This window comes from Vidua macroura, chromosome 2 (genome assembly GCF_024509145.1).
Source record: "Vidua macroura isolate BioBank_ID:100142 chromosome 2, ASM2450914v1, whole genome shotgun sequence".
Taxonomy (NCBI): domain Eukaryota; kingdom Metazoa; phylum Chordata; class Aves; order Passeriformes; family Viduidae; genus Vidua; species Vidua macroura.
This window is the reverse complement of record NC_071572.1, coordinates 22,086,521-22,105,391: the sequence shown is the minus strand read 5'-3', so window position 1 is coordinate 22,105,391 and position 18,871 is coordinate 22,086,521. Positions and strand designations below refer to the sequence as shown.

The 18,871-nt window shown below is 33.6% G+C and overlaps 1 protein-coding gene across 4 annotated transcripts in view; it reads right to left on the bottom strand.

Annotated features, from left to right (window-relative positions):
* NLGN4X (neuroligin 4 X-linked) overlaps positions 1-18,871 on the bottom strand; it is a 164,583-nt gene that overhangs the window by 60,479 nt on the left and 85,233 nt on the right. For 3 of the 4 annotated variants that reach the window (XM_053970850.1, XM_053970849.1, XM_053970852.1), the window contains exons 4-5: positions 10,406-10,465; positions 6,743-6,895 (exon numbers count right to left, since the gene is read on the bottom strand). In XM_053970850.1, coding sequence (XP_053826825.1) covers positions 6,743-6,895; positions 10,406-10,465 — 213 coding nt within the window. The remainder of the gene's footprint in view (positions 1-6,742; positions 6,896-10,405; positions 10,466-18,871) is intronic. The other variant, XM_053970851.1, reaches the window with a different exon arrangement.

The following is an 18,871-nucleotide window of genomic DNA, read 5'->3' as shown; positions in this document are numbered from 1 at the left end:
TTGTATTGGCTGCAACAATAGAAACAGTCACAGTAACTTTAAGGAGTCTAAATAAACCTCCTTTCTGTGTAAGCATGAAATAGATTTACTTAGCATACTCCAGCCCCTGGGTCATTCCAATGTTTTATTACCTCTGGCCTTTTCTACCAGGAGACCACCTTAAGTTTCCTGTACTAGTGGAATCACACACACTGGAGGTAGAGAAGGGGTGTCCAGAGGCACAAAGGGAACAGATATCTGTATATCAAAATTTAAAATACAGAGTTATTCTTTGCAGCAATTACGCTATTGAAGATAAAGATCAATGTCTTGTAGTGTACACAAGAATCCTGCCCATGGGGCCACATACTGCTTGCTTTATTTGATTACTGCTGAATAGAATAGAATAGAATAGAATAGAATAGAATAGAATAGAATAGAGCACAATGCAGCTCAGTTGGAATGGACCTATAAAAATCAGTCAGATCCTAAGTAGATCATTTACAACATACACTTTGTCAGTGCTGTAACTCGCACAACAGGTACGCAGTGAAACAGAACAAGCTAAGGCTCTCACTAACTTGAAGATGTATGGAGCTTCCTTGTAAACTTGATTTATATTTCCCTGTCTAATATGATTACTTAGAGAGATTATAATTGCATGTGGATATAATTTCAGCTAAAAGGAAGTCCAGCCTTTTCAGACAGAGTACTTAAAATGGATACTTATTGCCAAAAAGGCAGATAGATGAGAGATAGTCTATTCTTATCTGCATGATTTAGAATTCTAAGAGGAAGAAAATTGCAAGAGGTCTCAGAAATGCTAACTCAATTTTACAATTCTGAACTCTTAGAGTGTCTCACTTTACTGCAGTAGGTGTTTCAGTTAGCTCTGCCTTCCAAAATATCTCATTCATATTTCTAGAATTCATCTCAGCTTTTGCATTTCTTATTTTTCTATAGTAAGACTCTGGCTTCCAAATGCCTGATTCATATTTCTAGAAATCGTCTTTGGTTTTGTCACACAAGAACATTCCTCTTTGAATATGACAACTTTTTTTGAAGATTGCTTAAGCTTTTTTCCTTGAAATATTAGAGGACTTTGATTTTATTGCTTTGAGGATTTGTTTTGGATTTTTTTTTTTTTTTTTTTTTTTTTTAGGGAAGGTGTTTTCAGGTTTACTTTCTGCTGTTATACAATCTAAACAGAGATTCCGCACATTGAAATCTCACCATGACAGATGATTCAGGTCACGTCTCTGTAAAACAACTCTAAATATAAATCCCTCTTTAGTATCTTTCTTGCCAACATAATCCTGAAAAAGGCACTAAAAGAGTGCTTATAGCTGTGTTGGAAAGATGTTGCTACTTCTAAAAGCATATCCACAAAGACTAAGAATGTAGATAATAAAGAGGAATTGAGCAGTATCTAGATTGAGTGAGTCAGGTCAATCAAACCATTCTATTTTTTGTAACATACTTTTAATTAGGATATCTATTTTCCCTCCCACTCTCATAAATTTCTATTATTTTTGATAGATAACTCTCCAAATAGCTTTGGAATTTTGAAAATTCAACTCAGTTTCTGAAAAATTTATATGTATAATAAAAAGTTACACAATGCTCAAAGCATGTAGTGAGGGTTGGGGACCACCATGGGATTTAGTACTTCTGTGTTTTACAGTATTGAATTTTTCAGTATACAGGAGGACTGCCTCACACTGGGACAACTTAGCAGCTTCCTTTAGCTCCAGTAGCATCTTCAGTCCTCACTGTGGTGAGGTATGAGTAAAAACAGAAATTGCCTAGCTGGGCAGAGGCAGGATCCTCACAAGCCTTGAAGTACACAAGTAATTAAACTCATCACCACAGCACCCCTCAAACAGTGCCCACTACACTAAGTAGAAGGAAAATGTTTGTTTTTATTTTATTGTCCCAAAAGTATCCTATTCATGGAATGTATTTTGATAAATGCATATTTATACTTAAAGGGAAAATATGGCCTTCTAAATAACAACAACTCTTATATTGCCACATGCATTCTTGGGGATCTAGAAATTAGAGGAAATTCTAGAACTCAAAGGAAAGACAGAGATAATTAAAAAGTTGGAAAGTCTTGGGCCTATCTGTCTGCTCTTTTGTCATGGTGCTACTTAGAAAGAAAGAGAGAGATGAGGAAATTATTTCCAGACCATCTCTGCAGTCCTCTAAGACAGGAAGTATTTTTGGAGTTACAGATAAATATTGTTCAGTGCACAATCTAAAGACCCATTTTACCCATAAGACTATTTTAAAGACTATTTTACCCGTATGCAAGGAGAAAAGATAGGCATGAAAATATTTGTCTCTATGATTCAGTTAAAATGCTTTATAACCCTGAATGTCATGATGTCACATCTACACTAAAAAAGGGTCTTTTCTGACTCAGATGTCTGTTTTTCATTTACTTTAGACCAGGATTTTTAATTTCTTGGTTGTAGCCATACTTTGGGGAACTGGAACCATGGATATATATCCTAGGAAGAAGATAAAAATGCTGTCTAGATATGTAGGGATGAGATTAGAAAAGCTAAAGTGCAGCTTGAGCTGAATTTGGCAAGGAATATGAAGACTGGATAGAAAGGCTTTTACAGATATGCTGCTCAGAAAAGGGAAATATACTTCCCACAATAAATAAGACAAGAGAACTATTGAAAAATGCCATGGAGAAGTTTGAGGTACTAAAACTTTTTTTTTGTTTGTTTTTTTTGCTCCTCAGTTTTCACTGGTAATCTCTGTTCCTACATCTGTCAACTCCCCAAATTTTCAGGCAGAGATTGGGGGAATTAAGTCTCCACCATTGTAGTAGATCGGTTTTCAGATCACCTGAGGAACCTGAGCATACAGAAGTGCATGGGACCCAATAAAATGTCTTGAGGGAAATAAAATATGCAGACACTAAGCCAATTTCCACCATATTTGAAAAACCAGGGAATCAGAGGAAGGCCCGAGTGACTGAGGGGACATCATATCTGTTTTAAAAAGGATACTTAGGAGGATCCTGGAAAGTACTGACCAGTCAGCTTCCCCTCCACACCCAATAATAAGATCACAGAACATATCCTTATGAAAGTTATACTGAAGCATATGCAAGACAGAAATGTGACTAGTAACAGCATCATGGCTTCACCAAGCCATGTCAAATCATGTCTGGCTTAGCTACAATAAGAGGCCATATACAATAATGTGACTCCATCAGTAGCAAGCAAAGAGCAATCAATGTTATTGCCTGGATCTTATCTGCCTGGATGTTTTTAAGAAATTTGATGAGATCCTCCATAACATTCTTGACAACAAATTGAAGAAATATGAATTTTATGGGTGGACCATTGGATGGATAACGAACGGGATGAATGGCCATGTACTGAAAAGTTGCAGTCAACAGCTAAATATCCAAGTGCAAAGCAATAACCACTGGTGTCCCTTAAAGGTTCATAGTGGGACCAATACTATTTAATACCTTCATTAAGGACACCGACAGTTGGATTAAGTGCACCATCAGGAAATGTGTGGACATCACAAAGATGAGTGCTGCACTTGATGTACTAGAGGGAAGGGATGCCATGCAGAAGGACTTTGAAAGGCTTGAAAAGTGGACCAGTGGGAACCTCTAGAAGATCAAAAAAGCCAAGTGCAAGGTCCTGTACCACCACTGGAAGAAACTCCAGTATTTTACAGACTGAGGATGAATGAGATGGCTTGGGGATAATGGTGGATGAATATACTGGATAAGAGACAGCAATATGCACTTGCAGCCCAGAATACTAACCACATCCTGGGCTGCATCAAAAGCAGTGTGGCCAGCAGATTGATGGAGGTGATCCTGTCCCTCTACTCTGGTCTTGTAGGACCCCACCTAGAGTGCTGCATTCAGCTCTGGGGACCCCAGAACAAGAAAGCCACGGACTTGTTGAGGAAGGTCCAGAGGAGGGCCACAAAAATGGTCAGAAAAGCTGAACTGGGACTGTTCAACCTGGAGAAGAAAATGCTTCTAGGAGAACTTATTGAAGCCTTGAAATATACAAAGGGTGCTTACAGGAAAGATGGAGAAACTTTTAACTAGGCCTACAGTGACAGGACAAGGGGCAAAAGAAATTTTTTATTATGAGGGTGGGGACACACTGGAACAGGTTGCCTAGAGAAGTTGTGGATGCTTCATCGTTGGAAGTGCTCAAAGTCAGGTTGGATTGAGCTTTGAGCAACCTGATGTAACCGATGTCCCTTCCCATGGCATCAGGGTTGGACTGGATGGTTTTGGAAGATCCTTTTGAACCCAAACCATTTCTTGGTTCTATGACTTGTTCTAAATCATCCAGTGGTTATCTGTGTGGTCCTAATACTTTTTCTATCTACTGCTATTAATGACACACTATAGACTGAAAGAAAAATAAATAATGTCCCTCAAGAACAGTACTAACATTTATAGAGAGTATAAGATTCAGTATTCATGTCCATTCAAGTGAATTTTCCATTTAGCATCTCCAGCAATTCAGCACTGTGATCAATTTGATGTATATTCCTTCATTACAGGGTGAGATAATAGCGATAGAATTACACATCTCTGTCGTTAACAGCAGATTTGTATGTGACTTTGTGTACGTTCTTACAAATCAAACACCATTGAAACACACCAGATTTACAGAAATATGACCATCATTAACCCAGACTAGAAGAAAGGGATACAAATAGTGTTAGTATTCAAACCATATGTCATAAAATGACACTACTTTTCTAACTCTTATGAATAGTCAAGTTTGTTTTACACGTGGCTGTTTTCCTGAAGAAATTTGTGTTTTCTTTTTCCTTTTTTTTAACTCATGAAGCAAATCAAAAATACATGAAATTCACCTAATATCTTCCAATGTCCAGGGAGAGCCTAATGAGCTCTCAGTGATCACATTTACATTTCACCCAGGAAGAAAAAAATGTAAATATGTTCATAAAATAGAATTCTTCTGACTTTTAAAAGTGTACACATTTTCCGAATATCTTCTGTTTTTCTAATTCAAACATAGACTTTTGTAATAAAGAATAAATTCCATAGCGTCTTGAAAGTTACATTTGCCACTGTTGAGAAGCAATATTTAATGTCAATACACATATGTATTTTTCCTAATCCATTTAAAATCCTGACTACTATTACTTTTCTGTTTCTCGTATAAATGCCCCTGTTTTTTGCCTTTTTTTCCTGAATGGCACAATTAAAAAAAATAGCATTCTCACTCTTTCTTCTATTTATTTTGTTTTCAATATAAATTCATAAAATATGAGTTCACCAATGCAAATATTTCACTTTCCCCTTTAATTTATAAAATACAGAGGGACAATGAAAGATTTTAAACCAATAGTAGTTTACACTCATCTGTATCCTTCAACAATGTTAGTTTTAAGAAACCAAAAGAAAACTTTTTAAAGAGATGCACTAAATAATCTTTTTTACAGATAAATAACTACCAAGATTCTGGGTATACATGTTGTTTGACAACAACCAAAACAGTAATTTGTTTTCTCGTGTCTTCAGTTCCTCCTTTTTTGTCCTTTTGTTTGGTTGGTTGGTTGGTTGGTTTTTTTTGTTTGTTTTTGTTGTTGTTTTGTGTGGGTTTTTTGTTTGGTTGGTTGGTTTGTTTTGTTTTTTCAGGTTTTTTTTGTGTTTGTTTGGGTGTTTCTGAGTACCAAGACTGAACGCATAAATATATCAAGATATCTTTTTATATATCTGGCTTTAATTTTAAATCTCTTTCCATCTTAGAAAAAAATACTCTTTGGTATTTAATGAATACTCAAAATCAGGGACAAGAAAATATTCTCAGTACTCTGATGAACTATAAAGTTGTTGAAAAACATGAAAAGCATGAACAGATAACTCAGCAATAGAAGACTTCTGTGCTCCAAAACAGTACCTACCATGAAAATAGATCAGTTTTGCTATTAAGAAAAACAAGATCAAAAGTTCTTGTAAAAAGACACAAAAACAAAATTACTGTACCTTACCCTGTGTATCCAAAAGGCCAGAAATATGAACATTTGAGCATTCTGTATTCTATTCTATACAAACTATAAGCTTTTTCACTAAGATAACAAATATTTCTAATGTCTGCCATTTTATGCCATTTTTTAGATGTTATTTTTTTCTATGGAAAAGTAAAACCTCAAAAAATAAATAAACCTTATTTTGGACAAAAGACAAATCATGCTAGGCACCATGATTATGGAGTTTCTTATATTTTTGAAGATAAAGTCACTGTACTCCTTAAAACTCACTGATTGCCTATAACCCACAATACAAATTCCATCGGTGTATTTAATTTTTTTATTTTTTGTATGCATCTCCGGAAACCAATTTGCACACAAAATTACTAAATACAGATAAATAGTAACACTTTCCTTCTTCTTGCCATTGCCAACACTTTTAAAACTGTGAGGACTCATTTTTGATTGACTTTCTTCTTTTTTTTTTAAACATGGAATAGAAATTATTTAAGAAAAAGATACCAGTTACCAAAACATTATACATTTCCAGTCCATTTCTTTTTAAGATGAAAGCATCAAAAATAATGTAGTTTAACCCAGTTTCCATAAAAAATGGACAGAATTCAAAATCCATCATTGAGATTGTTCTGCTTTAAAATCAAAACTGAGCCAAATATCTATGACTGATCAGTGGAAAAATTCAGCAATCAAATATTTCTGTGCAAATATTTATATGAAGAAAAAAGTCACTTACCTAAAACCCCCAGCCTGTAATTGATAGTGACAACAATGACATTTCCATAACTTGCGAGAATGCTGCCATCAATCATATTTCCAGTACCCTCCATGTAAGATCCACCATGGATGTAGACCATAACAGGTTTCTTGCTGTTCTGATCATGAATGTCTGAAAAAATTCAAGTAAGGAAAACACAATAAAGTAATAAAAACATAAGGAAAATGGCATTAGCAATTTTTAACAGTGCTTACAATAGCCTTAATTACTTGCTGTGTTTTCAGCGTCACCACCCCTATATCCATTAGCTTACACAGTTCAGGACCATCCTACAAGCCTAATATTTATAATTTAAAATTTCAAATACTATTTCCTCTAAAATGGTCTTACTTCAAATGCATTCAGTATTACAGGAAATTTAATTTTAACAGAAATGTCTTAAAGCCTAAAAAACCAAATTACGAAATAATCTTGGTTTCTTTAGAATACTCAGATTCAAATATATACCAATTTAGAAATATCTATGCATCTAATAATAAAATTAGAGTAATGATCCATACTTTCCCATTTCTCATGGGACATAATTATTGAAATTATGTTCCCAACTGTTCAGTAACAGATAACAGCAAAAAATCTAAATGTTCTGGTAGGAAAAAACATAGTAGACTGTTCTTTCTTTTAAACAGCCTAGGAGTTAATACAGAGGATTTATGTGAATTTATGGCCCACATTTTTTGTATTTAAATTTAATTATGTCTTTTGTGTTGCATTTTTCCTGGTCTGGTAGCAGCTAAGCCTTGAGTTAATGGTATTGCTGATCTTTTGTACAGGTAGAAAATTCCTGGCTACTTTTAAAAAGATAAACAGCTGGGTCTTTAAAATAATGTTCAATGAAATTGACAAAATTTAAAAAAAATCTAAAATAAATTTAAATGAAATTGATATTACATAATTAATAGTGAGCTATAAAGATGTGCAAATCAGTGACTGGGGTATATTTGGGAGCAGGTTAATCTAAAAAGTTTGGCTCTTGATGTCAGTGATGATTCAGAATACCTAAATCTGGACCTTATGTTATCTACAAAAACAGTGTGAAGAGAGGTTAAGCCCCTTTATAAAGTAGAAGACAATTCAGTAAGCTACTATTAGATATATAAATCTTCTATAAATAATTCAGTCTATCTGCTTGGAATCAGAGCACTTCTTTCAAGTATATAGCATATCATACAAGGAAAAGCAGAGCCTCTGATTATTCAACCAGGTTTTGAAAAAAATCTTTTGGATAGGCATATAATGAAGAGTGGAGAAGGGAGGTAGACAAAGAAAAAGCTGATCTAAATACCTGCAGGTGAGGGATCTACATTTGAAAAGCTTCCAAACATCTTCCCTCCCCTCAGGCTGATTAGGGAATACTGAGATAAAAAATGTGATCATCAATGAGGTACCAGATAGTCAGTGTTTTATATATGTGGAACTAATTAGAGCATATTTAAAAGTAAATTTTGACTATCATATTCCTGTGTCCCACTTTTGCTTTACTCATGTGTATACCTCAAATAGCACAAATTTCCAGCTGAGTTCAGGAATGTCCAGGCTGCAGTGTAAGCCTGTCTACTTGTCAGAGTTTAAGGCTTGTCATTGATTCTGCCTCCTTTCCATGAAAAGATAGATTCTTACATGTTGTATTTTAAATTATGTACTTGAGCAGCAGAACAAAAGTTTTTGTGATAAGATCTTTTTAATTGTTGTGACTATAAAAGTAGTACAGCAATTAAACAGATCATTTAAAGAAATGAGGTGCATTCTAGTGGCTCTATTTTTTTTATTATTGTCAGCATTTTCAGCAAAGTACATAAAAGTGCTTCTTCTCTGAAGGCACAGCTAAGACCTCAAAAAACCTGAAAGCAGCAATTATTTAACATAATTATTTGTGTTGCTGAATTACCCTTCCCTTCTCTCCCCAAAATCTCATGGCATGTTTTTTTTTTTTTTGCATTTAATCTTTTCTTATTACCTTATTCTACCTCAGGGTTCAATCATTCACTGATGAAGTCAATAGAAGGTTTCCACTTCCTCTTCAATTGGAACATTATTATTTTCAATATAAAGGAAATTAGCTCAATGCTTTATATGCTTAGATCTAAAGTGGATACCTTTGTTAATCATGAAATTCTATCATTTTATACATTTTAAAAAAGGTTGAATGATAATGTGTTCATAATCTAGTATTTATCTTTATTTTTAAAACGACTTTGGTTTTGCCTGTTATTTGTTCTTTACTTTAAAATTAACTTCAGAATTTGGTATAGAAATGATAATACCATCATTTGAAAAAAGCATATGTTGCACAGAAACATGAAGGTGATAATCAGAAAGCAACAGAGTAATTTTAGAGTACTTTGCACAGTATTTCTGTGTTGCAAAAAAAAGTGTAATTCAGCAGTGAAGGTGATGGAGTAGAGGGCAACCAGTGTGAATCAAAGACCTGAGGTTTTTATTATGGTATTTTATATACAGAATATATACAATAGACCTGAACTCCCAGGAAAAGAGGTGATAGTATCTTCACTGCAGTGTGTATGATTCTAAGGGAAATAGAACGGACATATGCTTCAAAGTAATTTGAAATTTTGTCAGATGGGGAAAAAAACAGGAAAAAAGACATGGAATAATACTTTGGATTGGCCAAGCCTGAGAGGATTAATAAATATATTGCTTTAAAGCCAGACCAATGAACTATCCAGGATTTTTTATCTTCTCATTTAATTTGAAAATGTTTTTTTTCTTCATTTGGTAAATACATGTAAACTGACAATGTAACTTTAATAAAAAGGAAGGTGAGAATAGAGGAAGATTTCACGACTTTCTATTTTGATGCATCCTAAATAGATTTGTTGCGTCAAGGCAAGAAAAATCGTTTCCATCTAAAACTTTTTTGGGGTACCTCACTGTGACCTTTTAGCATTTCTTTTCAGGAAACCCAGTCCAACTTTGAAAGAAGTCAATGAAATGATTGTTACTGATTTCAGTTGGAATGTGGTCAGAGTCAGAATGAATGTGTCTCAGAGGCTAGCTGATTACAGGAAAAAAACAATAAAGCAACATCAACAGCTTCCTTTATTTTTGTGTCCTGAAATAAACCACATCCTGTGAGAAAAAAATATCAATAAGTAAATAAAAATAGCAAAGACAAAGCACAGTTCAACTGTATCAATGTACAGCATGTGCACTGGGGAAACAGTGGAAGTGAAAGGAAGGATATATGTGAATTTTTTTCATGAATTTCAAACAAGTGAATATACAAAATGTGTAGGAGGGAAAAGAGCACATGCATGTTTTTAAATTCCATTTTCTCAGCCTAAGAAAGAATAGAGGGGAAAAAAATATGTGGTTTCAAATAACATTTATGTTACTCACTTCACATATATAGGAATAAACTTTACACCTATGTCATGGAGGAACTGCAGTCATCTATATGCTAATTTAGACTTGAAAAAGAAAAACAATCAAAGCAAATTCTAAAGAAGAAAATAAAGAAGCACACTGATGTGAGCTTCTGCAAATAAGGGACTAAAAATCATGTTGAAATAAGAGCAATAATAATAACAATAATCATTCTTATTATAACAAAAATTGAAAAGTTCATGCATCAGGGTCAGGCTTTGAAAAAACAAAAAATACCTTCATCTTCACCACGATCATTACTGGTTATATCATCTGCGCTTTTCTTTGTGTTGGCTCCTGGGATCATATTGAGGAGGAGAATAAAGGGAAAAAAGAGAATTCAAAACCAGCAGGTTCTCAAAAATAAAAAAACACCAGTACAAAAAATGTAACAAAAATGTCAAAATCTGTTACATTTGAAATTGAAAAACAAAAAAGATGCAAACTGCACATAAACATAAAATGTCAAGAAGAACAAATTGAAAATATTTGAAAAAATGTATCATATTCTGTGACAATGCAGTACTTTAGTTAAAAGTGATTTCTTCAAAAAAAACCAAATTAATGTGCTATTAAAAAAGAATAATATAAACAAAAAATATGTTAAAAATTACAAAATTATGTTTTTACATAAGAAATGCAATTTTTTTTTATTCTGTTCTGTAACCCTAAGGACATAATGCCTTTGGTTACTTTCTTCAATAACTTAGCATTTTATTCATTCTCATTAAAATTTATTAAGAAATAGCCACAACCTGAATTTTGGATGGAAATAATGCAAATAAAATGATCATTTGAGTTTTACACAACTTGATTTGACCAAGACAAACCATAAAGACCTCCTTAGAATTTAATCTTGCTTCCCATAAGAGCAAAAAGATATGTAAAACAAGACTGTAAACAAACGTGAAAGAGAATTGAGTCAATCTCTATTCATGAAATTGGTCAAAACCAGCCTTGGTTGAAGATATACCACATCTCATGCTCTTTAGAAAAACCTAGAAATTGACTGAAAACATTTACTTACCATAATAAAGAACTTTCATTTCTTTATTAGAAGATTTAGTGAAGAATATATTTTAATTTGCATTCAATATGCTTTCTTAAAATACTTTTGAGGTGTACACATGCAAACACACACAGGCACACACACACACACATAAACATTTATACTCATATGTGCCACAGCCTGAGCTTATGGGAGTAAGAGGAAATAACCATAATTTTCACCATCCTCATCCTCGGGCATACTTCTGTTTTCTGACTAAAATATAAAAATACACCAAGCTATCCTTGCATCTAGCCTTCCATTATACTCTGCATACTCCCATAGCAAGTAATCCTCTGTAATGTAAACAGTTACTTAATAAGAAGTGAAACACGAATAGGAAACTCAATGTATAATTTAGCTTAGAAATTAACATGGCTACTAAAGAAATAAAATGGTCTAAGCATGCTAATCATGAATTTCTTGAATTTTCTTTATTTTGAAGCGTCTTTTCAATACAGGCTGAAAAAGAACAGTATACTTTAACTTTATGTGTGAAGTCTACATTTGTAACAGATATATCATATTTAAATAAATATTATTTACTCCTTTTATTTTCCTACTTAAATTCTACTGTTAACTATATTTATATCTCTCAAAATCCAAGGCTTCAGTTAAATCTTAGTCCATGATTGTAAGACAGAATGTCTTTATTATTACTAAAGTATTTAAGATTTTTTAATGTATACAGTTTTGGGATCAATGTACTAGTTTTATTTGTCTTCCAGACACACATTTTCTACAGGCATTTTGTGGAAGCACTGCCACTATGGATGCAGTGATGATGATTAGTGAGCAAAAATGTAAAAAGTAGTGACTGGTACTCTATCTCCACATAAAGTCTCCATCTTTGATGATGTTGTACAAAAGATATTTTTCACCAGTGGATTCATAATATATATCCAGTACATAATTAACGAGGTAAAATATCTCTGTCAATGAAATATAGGTGTTCTCCAATCTCTATTTTCTTTCAGAAGTAATAGATACAGGCTCATAATCTCAGCCACCATCTGTGTTTTGTCCTTTTGTTCAATATTCTTCCAAATTACTTATAGCCCAATGAAGGTACAATACTTTCTCAGATGATACACAAATAAAGTTAATTTTGTATTTAAATAAACTATGTACTCAACCTTGCCCTTAAACTATTTTTGATTCATGTAAAATATTTATGAGAAATAGTTATTTATAGGCAATGAATACATATAGACATAAGTTTGAATGTACATAACAAATTTCAATACTTGTTTCCCAAGGGAGGTAGTCTTTTAATTGTTTGATAAAAAATATGATAATCATGTGGCAAATATAATATCAAGTACCACATAATTTTTATTCCTATGAATTAAAAAATACCAAAATCAGTGTGACCCTATATATGCAGTACCTGTAGACAAAAACTGTGTGTACAGTTATTAGGACTGTAATCCCTATTTCAAGTATTTTTGAGTGAAAGAAGTAATTGTGTCCCAGAACATTTTAGTTTGGGTACTATCTCACCCCAAAATCTGCAACACACATTTCAATAACATATTGCAAGGATTTTCTCTTTAATGTGCTTCCCAGTGTGATGCTGGCTCAGTGTACTTCTGAAAAAAACAACGCAAGTGTAATGAGAATTTGGAAAATGTGCTCACATCATGCTATTAGATGTATCACTTAACAAGGTATGTGACATAAGGTTATCTGTAATATTTGAAACACCTCTTATTCCATTTTTATGTTCTTCAAAGATGTAAAATATCATACATTGCTGTAATCCATTTCCAGAAGAAATTACTATAAGTTAGTATGCATTTATTTACAATGTGAGTGGGAATGCTGTTTCTCCTACATTTTGTGAAACAATCATTTTCCTATTAGAAACTGGACTACACTTTTGTAACTAAGTTATTGGGTTTGAGAGGCTTTTATATTAATTTTGAGATCGGGTAAAATGGATTATATCAATGAGTTCTCACACCAGGTTTCTGTGCTCCTATCACATTGGACTTTATTCATACTATGCATACCAGCCATAAAATTGTTATGCAATTGTTACGGCTGAAAAAGATCATCAGGTCCAACTGTGGCCCTAAGTGCCACATCTCCATCTTTTAAATACCTCCAGGGATGGTGACTCAACAACTTCCCTGGACCGACTGTTCTAATACCTGACCATCCTTTCCACGAATAAATTTTTCCCAATATCCAATTTAAACCCCCACTGGTGAAACTTGAAACCATTTCCTCTCACCCTATGCCTTGCTATTTGGAAAAAGAGACCAACTCTCAGTTGGCTAAAAACTCCTTTCAGGCAGTTGTAGAGAGTGAAAAAATGTTTCCTGAGCTTCATTTCTTTAATTCTTTAATTAATTCTTTAATTCTTCAAATTAAACAACTTCAGCTCCCTCAGAGTTTAGGCCAGATGCTTCTCCACCCCTGCTGTCCTCCAATAACAGAGCACTCCAGTGCATCAATGTTCTCCTTGCAGTGAGGGACCCAGAAATGAGCACAGGATTTGAGGTGCAGCCTCACCAGTGCCAAGTACAGGGGAACCATCACTGCCCTGGTCCTGCTGGCCACACTATTGCTGATACAAGCCATGTGGGTGATACTGTTAGCGTGAAATAGTATGTTTCTGGAAGCTTATATTTTTGAAAGATTCAAATAATTTTTCTAAGCAATGCTCCTAAGTATTTTAGGTGGTTTTGGAGCTACTGAAATAATTCCAACAATGACATCTGTTCTCCTCAGAATATCTCACACAGACAGCAAAAATTTGAATTTTCCAACCATGTTATTTTTTTTTTTTAATTAAAAATGTCAATTAATTTGTCCTTAAACTTCTAAAAAAAGATGGTAATCCCTGTCATAAAATAAAAAAGTTGCTATGCCTCTAAGGTTAGTTTAATGTTGCACTAATGTTGGAGACTGAATGGAATCATAACTCAGAAACTCCCATTGCTCAGAAAAATTTGCCTGCCTGCAACAGCTTATTGTCCCACAGATCAACACTTCCCTCTGCTTTGGGGCTTCGTTTGCAAGTGTTCAGGGTTGGGCCAATTTTTTCCCCATATCTAATATTCTCCTAATCCCAAATCAAAGGAGCAGAAATTTTAACTCTCAGTTCCCATACAGCAAGTAAACATAATCACTGTATTATAGGATTTGACCCTTCTGCAGTCTAAGAACTGTTTACTCATTCATCCCACATGAAACACGGATGGTAAATTTCAACAGCAACCCAGGATCCAGCAGTATTATTAATGATCTAGTGCATTAAAGACTGAATTCCCTGAGTATCTCTATTGACCAACCTGGTGTTTGATCAGAGTTCCTCATTTATAAAGTTTGTGTTTCACTTTTCATGATACTGAAAAGTAACAGAAAAATGTTTCAAAATATAAATAGGATGGGAATTTTTTCCCAAATGGTCAAAGGTAGGAACTACTTTATTACATATGTTAAATATGCTGTAGATAACATAAATCTACTGAGTAATACATTTGTATAAAGGTCTATTGTATTTTAGAAAAATATCTTATTGTTAATGGCAATTACTAGAAAAAGATGTGACTTTGTAATGCATATATTAAAGGCCAGGTGACCTCTTTCCATTTGTCCTACAACTCCATTCACTGCTGAGTGAAAAGAGCATGGTGCAATGTATCACTGAACTTTGTCAAACCTCTTTTGGAAAGGAGTTTTGTCTGCCAGAAACTGCTTCTTTTTCACATATATGTATATATATATATATATATATATATATATATATAAACTGTTATGAAAACAGCTCCAGTCAATATGGTCATAACAAATAAGGGTTTCATGTGGGCTACTTTTTCACCCCTGTAAGAAGTGCTGCAAGCAATGCAGTTGTAAACATTAAGTCAGCAAACATCTCTAAAAGGTTTTGATTTTGAAACACTGATCAATGTGTTAATAAACTATTAAAAAGTAGTAGATTTCATTTATCTATGGATGTACAATCACTTTGTATTCCCAGAACTGTTCATGCACAAATCTATCACAAATGAAGTCACCGTGCTGTAAGCATGTCCTCTGGCTTACATTTCCTTTGCATAATGAACAAAAATCACATTCAGAAGCAAATTTTCTGTTTTTGTAAGTTGTCCCAGTTGTACTGACAATTTATGCTATGTCTTCCTCCATTTAGATAATATGAATCACACATATGACAGGCAGGTCCCATGCATGCAGTTTACCAGGCTTGCATATTAGGTATTCACTCTGAAGCCTCTAATGGCAGCAAAAAATCATCCACAACTGCTTAAGCTGACGACGTTTCCTTGCATTTTATATGCAATTGCTCCATCTGTCACATACCTTTTAAATATGAAAAAAGGGCTCAGTTTTCAGAAATCACACATCAGTTGTATGACCTCTCTGTTCCACATAGCACGTGCTTAACCTTCTAGAAATTTCCAGCTCAAACCAGATTAATACAGGATTTAATAGTCATTATCTCAGTAATATGTGTTATTTATGCAGCTATTTTAATAGAACTCTAAAGGTCTTATTTTCCTATCCCATGAAAACTATTATAATTTTACAATTAGGTCAAGTCAACAGTTCATTGCAGTCTCAAGAGAGCATTAGTAAAGCAAAATTTAATTTCAGCATTTCTCCTAAGACTGGTGGGAAAACTTTGCTTTGAGTCTCACCTAGTGTGCAAGACTTGAGTCATTCCATGTCCAAAGAAGGGCTTCCATCACTGGTGCAGTTTGGCTGCCTTAAGACTGTACCTGGTTCATCCCTATGGCCAACGCTCTCCAGCTACCTTTATAGTTGTAACAAGCAGTTCCAATTTGGCAGTTTAAGAAAGATCAAATGAAGCATTTAACACTTCAAATAGAGTGGAGGAAAATTATTATCTAGAATTTCAGCTTGTTAAAGTGACATAGAAATGACTGTGGATGCCCTACATTAGGAAAGATCATAAAGGCAGGCAATATATCTATATACCTGTTGTTTGGAAGTCTATTCATTTAATCAGAGAAAGAAAAATATATTCATATTGCCTAGATTTAAATAACTATTATTCTTAACTCTTTACAGAATAATTGAAACATATGTGCCTAACTGTGTGTGGGTGTACACATGTAAGCAAATACGTACACATAAATGCACATGACAAAGCTCTATACAGATAATCAGCTTCCAGAAAGAAACCAGTTTTATCTTCTGGTACTCCCTTCCCTAATCATGTTTAAATTAAGTTATAATGAACAACAACAATGTGCATAACTCCAGCAAACACCCATATCAGTGCAGTCTTTAGCCATAAATTAGATGCCTTCCATCTCTTTCCTTAACAATATGAAGACTTATATTCCTACTGTTCTAGGTAGTTTTCAATGTGAAATTCAATGAAAGCTCAGAAATTTGCTTAAATGTGTCTGAATGAAATGTGTTTAGTTTTGTTTTAATTCCTATATTATCACTGAATAGCAGAAGACACACGATTAAAGTAGCCATTATTCTAATGCCATTAATAACAACAATACAAAACCATTTGGGTTGTAAGTGCTAGCTCTGTAAAGCAGCAACATTTAACTAAGGAACGTGCAATATCATTTAATTCACGTACTTAATCACTCCAGCTTCAACACACAAAAAAATTATTGGGATTCCAGAGAAAACACATAGATGTTGGTGTATATCCAGGAAATGTTCCTTTTCAAGAAAAGGGGATTAAAGGACATTTGTGTTTGATATCCATAATTGGATGGACTGTAAGGAAGATCAGCTGAAATCCCTACAGTTTTGTGTTCCATGCATTAGCGAGGATTAAATAAAAAAGAAAATGCTGTTTCACAAGCTTTTTCAAAAAGTTTCAGAGAACAAATAAAAAAATCTGTTTAAAAATAAAAATTCTGAGGTTGAAAAAGACGTTGCATAAAAAATATGGGATTGTTTTATTACCTTAACTCTGTACTCTATGTTGCCTATAGGTTTCAATTACATAAAGAGGTTTTTTCACTATAGTACTATGTTTTCCTATATATTTCATTTTTGGAAAGTGAGCAATGTATTTTAAGAAGATTGTTAAAAATGGGTCTGTGATGAAGATAAACACTGACACTTATAGTCAGTGTATGATTACTGAATGATTCAGTATGATTACTGAAAGAAACACACCTAAATGTTATTTCTTTTTCTGAAAATATTTGCATTTACTTAGATTGTATTTATTAATGCTGGAAAAGAATTTATAAAAAGACTAAATTTTATATTTTGACCCTGTTAATTCATTTTAGCACACTTCATACCTCCTAAAATTGCTCTGAATAAAAATTACTAAGAATAATAATTTTAAAGCTATTGAATTAACATTTAACATATTGTTTTCATTCATATTAGTATTAGTAAAAATATTATTATTTTAGAGGAGTAACTAAAATAGAAATGAGGTAACCACATCAATTCATTAATAGTTTTTATAAGGGTTTTTGTCATGCAATCTGCTTTATTTGATGGAAAACTGGACTAAGCCTGCAATGCTTACCAATTCAATAATGAAAGACTAATTAAAACTATAAAACTATCATATAGTTAAATTAATTCTGAAAGAAGTACATATTTTTCTGTGCATCAGCTGAAACACTGTCAGTATGAAAGCATAGCAGTGACCTCAAATAGCTGACATTTCTCTGCTGAAGTGATGCACTTGTGAAAGTGTGAATGTAGTAAAGCTGTGTCCTAGATTCAGCTGGGATAAAATTAATTTTCTTCATAGTAACTTGTACAGTGTGGTATTTTGAATTTAGTATGAGAATTATGTTGATAACACATTAATGTTTTTATTTGTTACTGAGTAATGCTTGCCCTAATTCAAGGACTGCTCAGTTTCCCATGCTCTGCTGGTGCACAAGAAGCCAGAGGAGCATGGGAGGATCTCTAAATACTGGTAGGATCTCTAAATACCACTGTAAAGTTTGTTCAGAGTATATTAATACTGCTCTGTCAAGTCAGTGAGAGTAAGACAAGAGCTGAGTGCAATTAGCTGCAGAGTGGAAAAAGTTGTTGGCATGATGAGTACACTACAATTGAGTTGCCAATAATGTAGACAACTTCTAAACTAGAAAATAATTTAACATTTATTATTAGTCAAAATTCCCAAGCCTAGATGCAACTACATTCTACTTAATGTAGACAAGTGGAATGTGCAGAAAGAATTCACTAATATTGACTTAATGCTACCTATTACTAAAGGGTGATTGCTTTCAAATACGCTTAAGAGAAGTTCCTATCTGCCATTTCAAATGACTGTGAATGAACCCTCTCTGCAGACAACTGAATACCATAAGAACACACTCTGCATTTGGTGAAGTTGTTTGTGCAAATTCTCCCTATGGGCATTTGTAGGCACCACTGGAAGCTGTGAACTGAATAATCAAATCTTAAGAATGCATCTAATTAATTGACTCAGCTATTTAATTCTTAATTTTGAAGACTAGTTCAATTTATGGTTGCCTTTGGAGAATTCAGAAAGTAATTGTGTGTGTTATGCCAGTAGATCCTGTTAAACTGTAATTTTATCCCATTGTGATAGATAGTAGTCTGGCACCATATTTTGATGTTTTCTGGATCTTTGACCCCTAGTTTTTATTTGGAAGTCTTGAGAGTGTTAATTACAGGTAAATAGA